General features: G+C 42.6%; 2 protein-coding genes across 5 annotated transcripts in view; one reads left to right on the top strand and one right to left on the bottom strand.

Annotated features, from left to right (window-relative positions):
* The first annotated feature begins 400 nt into the window (after positions 1–400).
* Positions 401–10836, top strand: LOC121692911 (thrombospondin-1-like). The gene is made up of 23 exons (XM_042071949.1): positions 401–613; positions 745–835; positions 965–1524; positions 1637–1715; positions 1888–1977; positions 2129–2238; positions 2543–2668; positions 3710–3806; positions 4097–4267; positions 4606–4782; positions 4937–5110; positions 5301–5428; positions 5541–5693; positions 5877–6095; positions 6205–6312; positions 6856–7015; positions 7119–7237; positions 7469–7703; positions 7831–8058; positions 8201–8472; positions 8600–8697; positions 8817–8956; positions 9074–10836. Exons 2-23 carry the CDS (start codon positions 769–771, stop codon positions 9079–9081), a joined length of 3519 nt encoding a protein of 1172 aa, XP_041927883.1. The 5' UTR covers positions 401–613; positions 745–768; the 3' UTR covers positions 9082–10836.
* Positions 10837–13398: 2562 nt separating this feature from the next.
* Positions 13399–16726, bottom strand: part of fsip1 (fibrous sheath interacting protein 1) — a 45029-nt gene continuing 41701 nt past the window's right edge. For all 4 annotated transcript variants that reach the window (XM_042071952.1, XM_042071951.1, XM_042071950.1 and 1 more), the window contains exon 11: positions 13399–14319. In XM_042071952.1, the coding sequence (XP_041927886.1) occupies positions 14038–14319 (282 nt within the window). In that variant the 3' untranslated portion in view covers positions 13399–14037. The remainder of the gene's footprint in view (positions 14320–16726) is intronic.

The following is a 16726-nucleotide window of genomic DNA, read 5'->3' as shown; positions in this document are numbered from 1 at the left end:
ACAGACATGCGTATTTCAGCAACTATGGAAACAGAAACATTTGTCAAACATTAAAATAGCTCCTAATTTGCATTTTATTTCATGTTATGTTACCATTGGCAACTTAACCAAATAGCCTACTCTTATTTGAAGTAACATAAATAATCTATAACATGTACAAGTTTCCCCTGATAACTATGGTCTGGTATGCGTGTGTCTATTAAATATTTCACTGGTGATGGAAATTAATCTCTGGAATGCATTTTTTGTTCTCGGATATTACTCGACGCGCTGTGAGGTAAAAAGATAAGTTCGTCCCTTTCTTTTCCAAGCCTCTGATTGGTGGAGTCAGACTTTAGGAATGTTGTAAGATCGTTTAAATAGAGGGTTGTCCTCAGCATTGATAGTGAAGTTAGAACAGCTCAAAGCTGAAAACATCATCGAGAAGAACAATCAATAGCTGAATATTTATTATTTCTATATTATTTTGGTGAAGTAATTATATTTATTCGGAGATATCAGGAGAAGGACGGATACTGAAGAGAGCACTGCGCTAACATATTGAAGGATTTTATTTTCATTTCTTACATTTTGATCCGTTGTTTCCAAGTTTAAAGGATTTATCATTGAAGAGGTAAGTATAGCCTACGGGTTATTTTAAGGACATATTATTTAAACTATGTTGCTATGCAGTGGTTTTATGAAGATTTTTTATAAAGAGTTCATACATTGAAATAACTGTGATAATGTTGTTGATGCCCTCAGATCATAAAGGTGTAACGTCTCATAATGATGCTCAGCGCACTCTTTTTATTGTTGATGCTATGGAACTGCGAGGGCGTCAGGTTGCCAGCAGGTAAGAATTGTTTAAAGACATGTTTATTGATTTAGCCTGCCTTAACCTAAAGCAGTGATCCACTTGATATTACATTACCAGTGTGCGACAGTCTTGATAAGAACGGCGCCTTTTTCCTTTGATTCACAGAAAATCGAGATGACAATAACATCTATGATTTGTTCGAACTTGCCCATGTGCCCAACAAACACCATGGAGTGAGCTTAGTGAAGGGCCCAGATCCAAACAGTCCTGCTTACAAGATTCTGAACCCAAACCTGATCCCCTCAGTTCCCGACATCTCCTTCAGGGACATAATTGATTCCATTCAGACAGAAAAGGGATTTCTTCTTTTGGCTACCTTCAAGCAAGCCAAGAAGACCAGAGGCAGTATATTGGTCGTGGAAAAGAAAGACGGCTCCGGACCCATTTTTGAGATAATCTCAAACGGCAAAGCAAACAGCCTGGATCTGGTATACACTACCATGAACAAGCAACAGGTGGTGTCCATCGACGATGCCTATCTGTCCACCGGGGGCTGGAAGAACATCACCCTTTTCGTGCAGGAAGACCGGGCGCAGTTGTTTGTGGGCTGCGAGGAGGTCAACACTGCGGAGCTGGATGCGTCCATCCACAGAATCCTCGCCCAGGAGATCATTGATATCGCCAGGATGAGAATCGGGAAGGGAGCAGTGAAAGACAGATTTATGGTAGGCTCATGCTCCTTTTTGTTCATTTACTTTCGGTTATTCACAACACACTTCTCATGTCATCCGTTCATTTCTGCCCAGTAAGTTAAGGATGTCATTTGTCACATTACAGGGCGTGCTCCAGAATGTGCGATTCGTTTTCAGAACCAGTCTTGACGCCATCCTGCGCAACATGGGATGCCAGAGTCAGAGTAAGTGTTCATGTGTTCAAGTGTTCATTAGCTCCTAGCTGATTATCACCTTGTGACAGTCTTCCCTTTCACAGTAATTCAACTGAATGATAATAACTGTGATGGAAGCATGTCTTAAACCCCACAGAAGCAAATCAGAGCATCATATTAATCCCAGTGATTCTCCCTGCAGGCACCTTGTCAGAGGTCATAACTTTGGACAATCCAGTGAATGGGTCAAGCCCAGCCATCCGCACTGACTACACTGGCCACAAAACCAAAGGTGAGTTTTCACGCTGCAGTTGCTCTCTTCAAACTAATTTCATTGTGCTTCAGATGGTCTGTAAAGACTTCTTGTAAAAGACTGCTCCTATATTTCCCCAGGATAAAGTACCTATCTATCTGATGAAATCTCTCTCTCTCTCTCACTGTAGAAGTCCAGGGTGTGTGTGGCTTCACTTGTGACGACCTGAACAGCATGTTTAATGAGCTAAAGGGACTCGGCTTGATGGTGAAGAAGCTGACCAATGAGCTCCATGAAGTGGTGAGTAAAGAAACCAACTGCCAGCCTACATTTCTTTCCCCCACTCTCTTACTGTTCCTTTCTTTCCTCAACCCACCTCCAATCTGTCCCCTCTTCCTCTTCCTCTCTCTCTCTCGCTGTCTGTGGTTGTTATAAATTTATGACAGCCCTTTGTCTTTCGATAAAAGGTTTTATGGTCTAATACCATCCACCAAAACTGTCAGCAAAACTCAGGGGAAGAAGAATGTGCTTGGGGTTCTGATGTTTGGCTCCTAGTCTCATTGAGCTATAAGTTAATGTGTCTTGTCCATCATTGTTTTCTCAGACTAAAGACAACGAGGTTATCATGAGCACAATGAAGATCCACAGCGGTGTCTGCCTGCACAACGGCATCGTCTATAATAACCGTGATGAGTGGACAGTGGACGCTTGCACCGAGTGCACGTGTCAGGTAAGCACATGTCCTTCTCTGCTCTCCAGCGCCTGACCGCAAACATCTTTTCTTGATGGCAGCCCATGCCAAACAACCTTTATGAGAAAACCAGTCACTATATTGACAGGCGAGACAGAGAAAGATGGAGAGAGAGAGAGGGAGAAAATGGGAAGGAGGGAGGGAGGGAGAGAGAGAGAGAGAATGAGGGAGGGTGGGACAGAGGGAGGGCACTTCGGCCCTATGGAACACAAATACTGCAGCTGTAATAAAGTGCAAATGGGGTGGCACATTTAAGAAGCTTCTTGAAGCAACGCAGGGTAACCAAGAGAACCGAGAGTGGATCTGGCCATTCGTCAGCCATTCAGCTTTAATTAGCGGAAAGGCTGAGATTCGACAAAGCAGCAGGGCAGAAATGAGTCACCCAGGGGGAAAAATGGGGAGAGGTAGCTATTGTTTTTGGACGACAAAACACAGGCTTGCTTGTGCAGCGCGTTCTAAGAGACTGGTCTCTCTCTCTCTCTCTCCCTCTTTCTCATTCTATGCATGGGCTGGCCAGGTGTCAGGCATCTGGCTATTTGAAAGGAGTTTTTATAAGGGAGCCTGTGGTTTTCCGAAAATGTCCATTACCAGCATGACAGTGTGTGTGTGTTTGTGTGTATATGATTCCCACCCTGTCATTTCCTGCGGTACGTCTACTCTCTCTCCTATACGGCATGACCTCTTCTCTTATCTCTCTGGAACGCCCTTCCCTTAACCTGCTCGTCCTGACCTGACACCAGCGGGGTTTACCCTCCACAGTCAGACAGAACAATCAGAGTCTGTCGTCATGGCAATAGGGCACAACAAATTGTTCCAAAATCAGCCTGAACAATCTCTCAGTCTCTTTCTGCGGCAATAAGTCATTACAATAGTTCCCAAACATGTCAGTTATGTATAGATAGAACTGCTCTCTGTTGTGTTAAGAATAATGAGTTCTCTCAGTGCTGCTAGTGATAGAGTCAGTTTGTAGCCAGAGATGTTTCCTCTCATACATCACATTCCTGTCTCCCGCCTCTGCAGAACTCTGCCACCTTATGCCGGAGGATCTCCTGTCCACTTGTGCCCTGCCAGAATGCCACCGTGCCCGAGGGACAGTGCTGCCCCCGCTGCGGAGAAAGTGAGCTCACACTTCCTTTCTTCCTTTCACAATCCAAAGCAAAAGTAATGACAGAGAGAAAAAAGTGAACTTAAAATGTGTGTGTAACCCAGCATTAATAGAAAAAACAAATGAGTCTCAATTGTTTATGAAAAAGAGCCAGTGAGAAAAAAGATTCAAACATACATAATGCATCTAATGAAGTGACTTAATACCTACTTGAGGTCACTGATTTGAATCTGTCTACATCTCATGATTAGATGAATTTTCAGGGGGTTTTCATGTGTTGCTGTCTTGTGTTGTTTCACCAGTCGATCATGAAGGAGCAGGCTGGTCCCCATGGTCCGAGTGGACCCAGTGTTCCGTCACCTGCGGAAGGGGCACCCAGACCCGTGGACGCTCCTGCGACCGCATCACCAACAGCTGTGAGGGCTCATCTGTACAGACCCGTGACTGCTTCCTGCAGGAGTGCGACAAGCGCTGTGAGTAGCACCTCAAACCTCCTCTCCACACGTGTGCAATTCATTCCTTCTAGAGTGGGCATCTTACTGAATAATTCAATTAAAAAAAAAAAACTTTATTTATCCCCGAGGGGCAATTTTCTCTATGAGTAAGGCATGCTTTGTAATATCAATAGGATATCAATTTTGTTTAAAATGTACTTAATGTACAATTTACAGTCATAGTAACAGTAATAACAATGCATTAGTGCTACTAATATTAATTAACCCAGTATAATGCAGGAATAATAGCTATATCATTATAACATTACGAGTGCCATTGGGGTTGATAGTAACAGCATTTGGTTTTGGTTTTACAGTCCGACAGGATGGGGGCTGGAGCCATTGGTCTCCTTGGTCGTCCTGCTCGGTCACCTGCGGAGAGGGCGTCATCACCCGCATCCGTCTCTGCAACTCCCCCACCCCGCAGATGGGAGGCAAGGAGTGCCAGGGAGAGGGCCGTGAGACCAAGCTCTGCAAGGAAGTGCAGTGTCCGAGTAAGTTATTCAAATATACTGTGTTCCGAAGTGACCTTCGGAAGACTAAGAGAACTTTACTAGAAGAATGGCTCCTACTTGGTATAAAGAAGTGTCTAAAGGTTTGTTTGGAAAGAGGATTAACCTTATCTATCTCTCTTTGTGTCTCTTCCAGTCAATGGAGGCTGGGGCCCCTGGTCCCCATGGGACACCTGCTCAGTCACCTGCGGTGGTGGATCCCAGACCAGACAGCGTCTCTGCACTGACCCTGCTCCCAAGTACGGTGGCAAGGACTGCGTGGGCACACCCAAGGAAGAACAGCTGTGCAACATTGAGCAATGCCCCATCGGTAAATACTTCAAGCCTTACTACATTACAATAATTGATCTGATCTTTTATGTAATAATAACTAATATAACTTACTATTCCTACACTATTACTACACAACATAACATAGTATAATCATGTTTATACTAGTATCTTCATCTATTGTAGGATAACATTAACTGATGCATTGATTTCTTTATGGTTGCACATAGATGGCTGTCTGTCCAGTCCCTGCTTTGCTGGAACTAAGTGCACCAGTTTTGCTGATGGAAGCTTCAAGTGTGGTGCATGCCCACCAGGCTACTCTGGAGATGGCATTACCTGCAAGGATATTGATGAGGTACCCTTGGGCTCCAAATTTGTTAACATTATTATCAATCGTTTTCTCAATCATTTAGTGTTTCTGTGGGTTTCCCTTCCTGTTTCATGACCATCTGTCTGTTCCCCTGCAGTGTAAACTGGTTCCTGATGCCTGCTTCGTGCTCAATGGAGTGCACCGTTGTGAGAACACTGAGCCCGGGTACAACTGCCTCCCATGCCCCGCACGCTACTCTGGACCTCATCCCTATGGCAGGGGTGTGGAGGAGGCCACTATCAAGAAGCAGGTATGCGCTCTCCATCCAGACACACACGACCTGGAGCATTCCAGTTTAAACCAGCTATTGCTAGAAAACACGCTGATTCAAAACATTCACTCACAGACACTAATTCAGCATTGGGTAACAAAACAATGTGTTCGCCCAAACCAGCCAGAAGCCCCCTAACCTTTCCTCTGATTGCCTTGACAGGTGTGTCTACCACGCAACCCTTGCAAGGACGGAACCCACGACTGCAACAAGCATGCCAGCTGCATCTACCTGGGCATCTTCTCCGACGCCATGTACCGCTGCGAGTGCAAACCTGGCTATGCCGGCAATGGGCACATCTGCGGCGAGGACTCTGACCTGGATGGCTGGCCCAACCGTGACCTCCTTTGTGTTGCCAACGCCACCTATCATTGCAAAAAGGTAGCTACCACCCGCTTTGGTGTACGATTTCCACAGTGTCTTTTGTCTCATAGTGAGGTGGACGTTTGAGGCGGAGAGACCCATTGATCTAATCATGCCTTGTTTTTAGGACAACTGCCCCAATCTTCCCAACTCGGGCCAAGAAGACTACGACAAAGACGGGATTGGCGATGCTTGCGATGATGATGATGACAATGATGGGATCCCTGATGATAGGGTAAGACAGAAACATATACTTGACTGTGGATGTTCACAGAAAAACAGAAGCCCAAAATATCTCCACCCTCTGGGCTATGTGGGGTTTCCTGTCTACGCATGCTAAACTCTATGAAGATAGGATGAGAAAGAGGAAAACTAAGGGGAGAGAAAGAGAGAGTGAAGAAGGTGTCTGAATGAGCCAGTAGCAGAAACATAACTGTCTTGTTATGAGCACCAGAGGCAATGGGGTTTGGGTTTGTGGTTGTACCTCCATAATTCTTTTGACATGTTGGAACATTTCTGAAGAAAACACTAAGGCATGCAAGCTCCCACTAGCCCAGAGCCAGATTGTGCATTCCAGTTCAGTGGTAGAAGCTTCAAGATTCTGAAACCAGGGGTGAATTTAGAGCTGCATCTGATGTGAGGGAATAGTTTTTCCTACATAAACAGTTCCAGAATGGAAGATGTTGGTGCCAAAAAGATCAAAAGTGCATGTTGTGCCTTACTGAGTTATGGTAACCAAATACATATTAACACTAAACAAAACCTCTCTGGATTACAGGACAACTGCCAGTTTGTCTTCAACCCAACACAGTACGATGATGACCGAGATGATGTTGGTAACCTCTGCGACAACTGCCCATATGAACCCAACACAGATCAAATTGACACTGACAACAATGGAGAGGGAGATGCTTGTGCTATTGACATTGATGGCGATGGTGAGATACTACATCAGCTAATACCACACCGTTAGGTAGTGAATCTTAGATGGATTAACAAGCACTGGTCAGTTGGTAACAGCTTGCTCATGCTGATATGCAGGTATCCTGAACGAGAAGGACAACTGCCCCTACGTGTACAATGTTGACCAGAGGGACACTGACAGAGATGGTGTTGGTGACCATTGTGACAACTGCCCTCTTGAACACAACCCTGACCAGGTAAGTGTCCTCCATTACCATTGTAAACAAAGAGAATCTAAGACCAAAAGTGTAAGACCAAGCAATTTTGGTGTAATTTTTAGTCATGGGAAAACAATCTCATCATGAATACAGTACAGACAGTGAATGAAAAAAATCTGTGGTAGCCGGAAAGAGTGGGTAGCTCTGAAGCCTTATTGTCATCCTCTGAGAAAACATTGAGTTTCATTCATTTCCCTCCTCCTCCCACAGACTGACTCTGATTCAGACCGTGTTGGGGATAAATGTGACAGCAATGAAGACATTGATGAGGACGGTCACCAGAACAACTTGGACAACTGCCCCTACATTCCCAATGCCAACCAGGCCGACCATGACAAAGATGGCAAGGGAGACGCGTGTGACCATGATGACGACAATGACGGCATTCCAGATGAGAAGGACAACTGCAGACTAGCATTCAACCCTGACCAGATTGATTCTGATGGTGAGTTGACATTTTATTTTTCTCCATAGTTACTTCATATCTCTATTATATTGACATGCTTGTAGAAGTTGTAGAAATCAACCTGTCAAAATAAACTCACGTTATTTCCCTGTGCTTTAAAAACTAGGTGATGGTCGTGGAGATGTTTGTAAGGATGACTTTGACCAAGACAATGTGCTCGACATTGACGATGTGTGCCCTGAGAACTTCGCCATCAGTGAGACAGATTTCCGTAGGTTCCAGATGGTTCCACTGGACCCCACGGGCACCTCTCAGATCGACCCCAACTGGGTGGTTCGCCACCAGGGCAAAGAGCTGGTGCAGACAGTCAATTGTGATCCTGGCATTGCAGTTGGTGAGTGACATATCTATACAGCCTTTCTCCTAAAAGATGAATATATCAATCAACATATAAACATCATTAGTTACCCTCAAAGAACAACATATTTGAGTATCACACTGTGTTGTAATCAGTCATTTTATTTATCATGTTCTAGGATTTGATGAGTTCAATGCTGTGGACTTCAGTGGCACCTTTTTCATCAACACCGACCGTGATGATGACTATGCCGGCTTCGTCTTCGGCTACCAGTCCAGCTCGCGCTTCTACGTGGTGATGTGGAAACAGATTACGCAGACCTACTGGTCCCACCATCCGACCAAAGCACAGGGATATTCCGGCCTGTCCATCAAGGTGGTCAATTCCACCACTGGACCAGGAGAGCACCTGAGGAACGCCCTGTGGCACACCGGAGACACACCTGGACAGGTGAGTGACTCTTACGAGAAGATGAAACCCCTGCATGAGTCTCTGAAATGACATAGGCCTGAACAAACAGCATATTGGTATGAGGGTTTGGTTCTAATGCTATTTTTGTCTAATGTCTAATGTGCAGGTGCGCACACTGTGGCACGACCCCAAGAACATCGGCTGGAAGGACTACACTGCCTACAGATGGCACCTGACCCACAGACCCAAGACCGGACACATCAGGTATACAGATATAATATGCTTATTTTACCATGATTTTTATTCTCTCCATATATCCTATATCACGATCCTATTGTGTGCTAGTGATTTAATGTCATACCTTATCTTCTTTATCTTCTCAGAGTGGTCATGTATGAAGGCAAGAAGATCATGGCTGATTCTGGATTCATCAATGACAAGACATATGCTGGTGGAAGACTAGGTCTTTTTGTCTTCTCTCAGGAGATGGTTTACTTCTCAGACCTCAAATACGAATGCAGAGGTAAGCCATTTTGAAATGGTAGAAGACACGTATACTGTACTTTCATAAACTGAGATTGAAAATACACTTTGCCTGTACTGAAGAATGTATCACTAAACTCTTTTCCTATATTTTCAGATTCATAATTCAACCAAGATGGACGCCTCCACATGAATGTGCCTTTATGTACAAATCTAAACATGTAATGTATGTTTTGGACCATATATCTATCACTCCTCCCTTTGGACCAAGAGAGGGGTGAGTGGCTTTGAAGTTACTTGATTAAGAGATGTCTGACGGTTGACTGCTGGATGAAGATACTGAAACCCCTGCATCTTGGCAGGTAGTGCCTTGGGAGGCACAAACTCCCCCCACTCTACTGGAGGGGGGGGGGGGGGGAAGGTCTTTTTAACCCTGCATTGCACAGAAGGGGGTTCTAAAACATGTCTTTGAACTTCTTTGAACTAGCCAGCCTCCCTCTCCAACCAACCGATACCAAAGGGATGTGTTTTTATTTTGTTTAGGTTATCCTCAGATCTGCTGTGGACTATTTTCAAAAAGACTAACTTGACCCCACCAAACTGAACATATCTACCACAATCAATTGGACTGCTCTAGTCAAATTCCCTCTTTTTAGAGTATTGTAATACATATGAGAGTGAACCAAAACACTTTTTGGCAAGAACAATTATATTGCAAACCAGAACAAGGATTCTTTCTTAGTTTTACCCTACATGTTGTAGAACCCAAGTACTATCTCAAGGCCACTAAAAACTGAAAAGTGAGTCATGCTAAGATTAGCAAATTGAAAGATTTCTGCAGATAGACCTTGAAAGTGTGTAGCACACACACACACACACTAACAGAGCAGGAGAGAACGCCCGGAGAGTCTGTGATTCAGATTCGGCCCAAAACAGGGCTTTTCATTTCTAAATGACTTGCTGTCTGGGCATTTTGAATAGAGATAGAGGAGGAAGGAAGAAGACTTAAAGGGAGAAGAGAAGTACAAGTTGAACCTTTCTGCATTTTGTATGTGTAAGAAAAAGGACCACATTTTGTAACGGTGTATATAATTACATATTTATTGTATATGTTGATTGCTGATGTAAAAGGGTTCAGATGTTTTTTGTCATCTAGTATCCTTACTCATCTCATTGTCCTTTGTCAAAGAGGTTAACAAGATGGCATTAACTAAAACTGGAAAACAGTAGGGAAATCCACCAATCTGCTCAATTAGAATTCAGTATTATCTCCTTCCAATTGCAATAAGGTAATATAATGTGTCTTCTTGTTTTTGCTTACAACAACCATTCTACAGTTTTATACTCATAACTAGTGTGTTTGAGTATGCTCTGCATTTGAGTGAACACAATGTACAAATATTACCTCAGTGATGTATAATTGAAACCAAAAACATATCTTGGAGCTGCAATATATACAGTGGTTGGCTTTGTAATTGCTACTGTAGTAGTCATATTTTTAGCCTGTATATAATACAAAGTATTTTTTGTAGCAGACAGTTTCCAACATAAGAATTGACTAGTTTTTATAAATATATTGTGCTTTATATGTCGGATGATGCCTTTTCTAAAGTAAATAAGTTATTGTAATGAATTATTTTGAGAAGTTATTTGATGTGTGTAGATATATGCTATTTAAATAATTTATCAAGAAACGTTACCTGATGTGGAAGTGTTTCTGTCTGTATAAACTGTTTGCACACTGACATGAGGTTGTTTTTGTTTTGTGTTTTTCATGTTTTTTTCTTCTTTTTGTACTATTAGTGATGCTTATATTTAATTTGTACCAGTTTTACCCACAAAAAAAGATTGTTTTGACTCATACCATGTAATTTGTAATGTCAACGGAACAATAAACAACTCCAAGAAAGAAATTCATAACTGTTGTTTTGCTGTCGTTTATATTCAGTTATTCCACAAGACAATGCACACTCAGATGAACTCAGACAATACACTAGGAATATATAATTGGGAACAAAATTTCTCTATGAAAGCTTTACATTACAAACCAAACAAGGGGTTATATCTCATCATAAATCATAATTATGCCCGTGCAAATCACAAGCCTCCATTACAGGGCAGTGCCCTCTGGAACCTATAACTTAAGGGAAAAAAAAAACTAAAATAGGAACATGGAATTAAGCTCAACAAGGACATGGTCCTTTTCCTCTCAATCTCAAAAATATGCACTCATAGCATCTCTGTTGAAACAAAAGAAATGGTCACACAAAACCCTCACCCACAGTCACAAAAATCATAAGAGCTATTATAGGTGAGCCCTGAAAGCTCCCTACCTCTCTTGCCCACCTCCAAATTCACAGTGTTATTCCATTTTCTGTGGGAAGTTTGGGATTAAAACATGGAAAAGTTTCGGGAGCCCTGGATCCCCCACGCAGGCTTTCTCTTTGCACACAGCAAGCCGTCACTTAGACATGTTCACAGCGCAAAAGAGACAGAAAAAGAGAGAGAGGCCCCTCTGTTTGAAATAAAAATCATGCCGCTGATTTCTGTTATTCTACAGACCTCCACGTCTTTGCCCAATGAGAGTGCACAACGGAAGAATGTGCCATGTGCAATGGCTCAGTGCACCCTCGCCTCAAAGTTTTGACTTCCGTTCGGGTGAAGCAGTGTCACTGCGTGCTGAGGACTTGGACAACACAACACACATTTCATAAACCAGAGATTCTGCAGGGAATCACAGCACACTGCACCAGACACTGAGAGTGTTGCTCTTACTGACCCTTCATATCTTTTTTAGGAACACAGCTAAAGTATACAATCAATGTATTTTATTATGTATTATTCACAAAGAAGCAATAAACATTTGGTTATATATGTATATGGTCACACATTACTTGAATAATCCATATACAGAAACTTTACAGATGGTATGTTGAAATTTAACAAATACAATTAGGCATACCGAACATCACCTTAACCAATCCCACCCCAACTCTTACTTTAAGCAAATTGGTTAACCAAACCAAATTTGGTTTGTAAATTGTAAAACATTTAATAGTTTGTTTACAATCTGAGCATCTGTAGAATCCATCTACATAAAGTGAGGCCTGAAAGGGTAGGACTAATGCAGTGGTTCTCAAGTGTGTGGCAGGCCCCACTAGTGGGGAATAGAGACATGACAGGTGGGTTTTTTTTTGTGCCTGTGTTTATTAATGCCTTTCTTTTTTGACAAGGTTATCAAAGATACATTTAACAAAATAGTCACACACAAACATAGGAGTTATAAACAGACCTACATGAATTAAAACAACATCAGATCCTGCAGACCGACATGGGAAATGTAACATGAAACCAAAATGCGAACATACCATTTTCCTGGGGTGATGGGGTCAGGTGGGGCTTGAAAATCCCCCACCTCCAAAGTGGAGAATGACAGAAAAAGTTTGAGAACCACTGGCCTAATACATGCCACTTTTCTTGGTATAACAATAATGTACATATGTTACTAGTTTGCTTCAGTAGGTTGGGAAGCAGTGTTGCAACTGTAGCTTGCTAAAGTATAAGTGTTCATGAAGTGTTGTTTTGGCCTGCACGGCGCCCTGCAGAGGGGTTGACGGTGGGACTCCACCTCAGCTTGGCCTGAGAGATGTGCAGTTAGACCATTGACTCATCAGTCAAACATCTGCACGAGAAGCTGCTCCACATCAACACAACAGCCCAGTGCAGTATAGACTGCTACTGCTGCCCACCATGAGAGCAACCATCTTTTGAGACAACGTTTTGTGAACAATGGATATGAATGTTAAACGTTTTGTTAAATGTTTGGTGAACAATGGATATGAATGGCTTGGATATGAAACTATTTTGGATAATATTTGCTTTAAAATTATAATTTTATGTACATATTTTTTCAATCCTCACAAATCATTTACCAAACAGAACTGTTTCAAGTGCACCAAGCATGACTGAGTATACTAATAAAACAATCTTGGGAGTAAAAGGAGAATGTCTAACAATCATCTTGGGAGTACTTCAGATCATAATTTAATGCACTTTGATTTCCTGTTTCATTCCTTAACTTATCTTTATGAGTCGTTCAGCTGCAAGACAAATGGTTACAGCTACAAAAAACCAACAGGCTGAGGTCATACTAAATCAGATTTAATGCTGGGTAGAAACATAGACGGTGGTTTCAGTCTAGAGGAGGGAAAAGCCTTTAAACCATTGTCCTATAAAAAGGCCTCAGAAAAGAGAGTGCATTGGAGCAGACCACCCACCACATAATACTCGAGTCGTTATGTGTGTCACAGTTTTAAGTTTCCTTTCAAGTGCAGGAGTCAGCTGACGGGAGCACTACTTAGACAGCCAGACCATAAAGAGGTGTTGAAAATACTTTTTGCTCTTTTTTTGGTTTTGTCTTTAAACATCTAAGATTTAATCTTGTACTAAGCATCTTGTGAGAACAAAGAGTCAAAGAAATAATTTGAGTTTTACTAAATCATTTTTAATCTACTCTGAAAGTGACACATTGGAAAGATAAGAAAAAATGACACTAAAACTTGACTTATAATTTAATGGGCTATGGCCGATTTCAGCCGTGCCTTTGGGGCAATGGAACCTGTGGAATGCTCTTTTTCAAACTGTAACCTTAACAACTGACTTCCTGCTGCAACAGCCAGCTAAGTGTTTCAGCTAGGCCCCCAGATCCCATCACCCTATGCTTGAAGATGTATTCCCTGGAATGTCTCCATCAGTTGCTAATAGTTCCCGATACCATATTTGTAAGGTGTGTAAATATTTGGGTAGCTAAAATCGGATCTTTAAACCTGACCTTAGACATGTTTCTGCAAGAGGTGACAGGTCTGCAGAACACAGTAGCTCAAATGGTGATGTTTTGAAAGTAGTGAATGGTCCACAGAATGTCAATTTGATTTCTGAAAGCGTGTATGAAGTTTGTAGGGTCTATCACTTCTCTGTACTTTGTTCTAGTATATTAGTCTTGGTGCATTTTAAACATGCTTTCTTTTCTTCTTCTTTACATAACTAGTTAAAAGATTTAAATGTAACATTCTTTCTAACATATCACAGGCACATTACAGGGAGCGTCACACACACTGGTTCTCATCTTCCTTCTTCCTCTTCGGTGAGCATAGTGGTGTCCACGGGGGTGTCTGATGCCGAGGTGACCCCAAACTCCCTGAGCAGCTCCGACAGGGCGGCGCTAGAGAGTCGGGGTGTGCAAGGAAGCGAGGGCAACCAGTCACCCACCACCTCCGAGGCGGCGCCGGACGATCCCCGGGACGACGGACGGTGTGTACCCAGACTCTGCGTCCTGCTCAGGGCCAGCTCACATTCCAGCAACAGGCTGTGCAGCTGTTCCTCCGCCAGCCTGGGCAGCTCCATCTGTAAATCAGGCAGAGACCAGCAGAGAAATTCAATAAATCACTTACAATGTACAACATGTAGTCTATCACTTCTGTGGCGTGCATGTGCTAAAATATAAGATGTGGGTCAATTTGTATTTATTTGAATAAGTCTATCACTTCTCTATGTGAACTTTTGGTATCCATTAGCTAGGTAGATTTGGAATTACTGTGGATATGTGGATATATAAATATTTGGTTAGTAACCATTTATGGTCTATGAAACTGAATACAAGTGTGGGGCATCCATCGCCTACTGGTAAGGGAATCGGACTTGTGACCAAAGTGTGGCCGGTTCGATCCCTAACTGGTAGGAAAAATGGGGGTGGGACAAGTGATTGAACAGCGCTCTCCCACATCCACGGATGCTTGAGCAAGGCACCTAACCCCCAACTGCTGGATTAAAGACTGCCCACTGCTGCGTGTGTGTTTGTGTACACTACCCCGGATGGGTAAAATGCAGAGTAGAAATTTCCTACAGGATTATAAAAAAAAAAAAAAACTTAACTTAGAACATTCATCACAAAACACGTGGGTCAATGCAGTAATTGAATTCATCATGCTGTGAAGACGTATATCAGCACGTGAGAGATGTGAAAGTTTGGGCTTCTTTAGAAAACTGATGCTGTTTGCTTTGTCCTGTTTACTCGATAGCGGCATCCAAACTTCTTGCTTGGCAGCGGTACCGCAGCATTCATCACATCAATCTCATTTAGAGTCCCGCTGCTGATGTTTTGTTCCGTGACGCGCTCACCAAACGCAGATGTTTGCTTCAAGAAACAGCCAAGAAACAGCAGGCTGAGCAAACACACACACACACACACACACACACACACACACACAGGGTCTGAAGCAACATTCATTTGTCTAACTTCCCCTTCTAAATGCACTTTGATAAGGCACTCCTTGACCTGAATACCACTACACAATGAAGAGGTTTATTTTTTCATGTGTTTGTATGGAATTTCCAAATGATGAATCCGGCTGTCATCAAAGTCCCCTCTGCTACTCATGCTGGGCTGCGTCCCACAAGAGACTGATCTGCTGCAGCCAAAAAACAAGTCCTGTTGCTTCCAGTTGGACGGCACTTTGTTTTCTTAACATTCCCAGTCAAAGAGCATCTTGATATCTTGTTTGCAGGGTGGACAGGGAGTAGCGTCAGGCCGAGGGCTCAGCTCGTGGATGGGCCGAGCCCATTTGTCCCGCAGCGCTTCCAGCGCCATGTCCAGTTATTCTGTCTTACCTGTCCACTCTCCGCTGGCCGTTTCTCCTTAATGATGGCAGATGCTGCAGCGTGCTGTACAGGCACCCTGTCGTGAGTCAAAAGTTCAAGTATGTACAGACCCATACATCACTTCCTGAGTCTGCCTTCCTGAGTCTGACCCCAACCTCAGTCCAAGATAAAATACCAGCCATGGCCTAAATGCATGTGACACATATTTTTCTTTCTCATTCCCAAGACTATTTCCTGGCCTGACCTTAGAATCTGGACAGGGTAATTGGTGAGACTTAGCATATGGCAAGGTGTAAATGAGAATGAGCTTCTATGGTTCCATTATGGTTACTTGTACTGAACCTTCATTCAGATAAAAAAATAAATGATTTCAATACAAAGCCTGAAGCTGGATTAATGCTATATAATAATATAATAATAATAATAATAATAATAATAATAAGCTGTAAAAGCTGTTAAAGATGTTTACAGAATTTGCCTGTTTGATGTACAGAGGCAGGGTCCATAGCTTCGGTGCAACGGATAAAAGCAGCTTCTCCGCTTTGTGAAGCATTAGATTAACATTGGAAGATCAGGTTCCTTTGTGGTTGATAAGATATATGAAGGTGCTATGCCATTCAAAGCTTTAAGTAATTAACAGAACCTTAAAATCAATTATATAGGAAGCAGGGAGCCAGTGCAGTTCAGCTAAAATAGGGGTGATGTGCGCTCTTTTCTTGGTCTTAGTTAAAGCAACACCAAAGAACTTTTTGTTTTTATTTGTTTATCCAGCTCCGGCTTTACAAATAACGATGTCCACAGACAAGGTAGAATATGTTGCATGATTTTATGAAAGTATGATGTATTGCGACATCGTGCAAGTCAAATTTGTAGTTTCTTATGTCTCATTCCATCGAACTACAGATCCGCTACCCGATCTGGCAAACTTACATAGTGCGGTTATAGCCGATAGAGGGCCGCAAAGCGGAAGTGCCGTTCACCCTGTTACGAGTTGATGAACCACTGAAACAATTTTGGAAACATTATTTTAAGGTACAAAAAACTCTTTAGTGTTGCTTTAAAAGTCTAGCAGCAGAATTCTATATGAGTTCCAATTTCTTTATATGCTTCTTTGGAAGACCAGTAAAAAGTGCATTGCAGTAGTCTAACCTAC

Source organism: Alosa sapidissima, chromosome 19 (assembly GCF_018492685.1).
Source record: "Alosa sapidissima isolate fAloSap1 chromosome 19, fAloSap1.pri, whole genome shotgun sequence".
Classification (NCBI taxonomy): domain Eukaryota; kingdom Metazoa; phylum Chordata; class Actinopteri; order Clupeiformes; family Clupeidae; genus Alosa; species Alosa sapidissima.
This window is presented reverse-complemented; position numbering and strand designations above follow the sequence as displayed.

What these genes read in the sequence shown, in the direction of transcription:
- LOC121692911 (XM_042071949.1), top strand. Translation starts at nt 769, where the DNA reads ATGATGCTCAGCGCACTCTTTTTATTGTTGATGCTATGGAACTGCGAG. An exon ending in TATTGACATTGATGGCGATG is followed by an intron (nt 7,016 to 7,118) that starts GTGAGATACTAC and finishes GCTGATATGCAG; the next exon opens with GTATCCTGAACGAGAAGGAC. An exon ending in TGATCCTGGCATTGCAGTTG is followed by an intron (nt 8,059 to 8,200) that starts GTGAGTGACATA and finishes ATCATGTTCTAG; the next exon opens with GATTTGATGAGTTCAATGCT.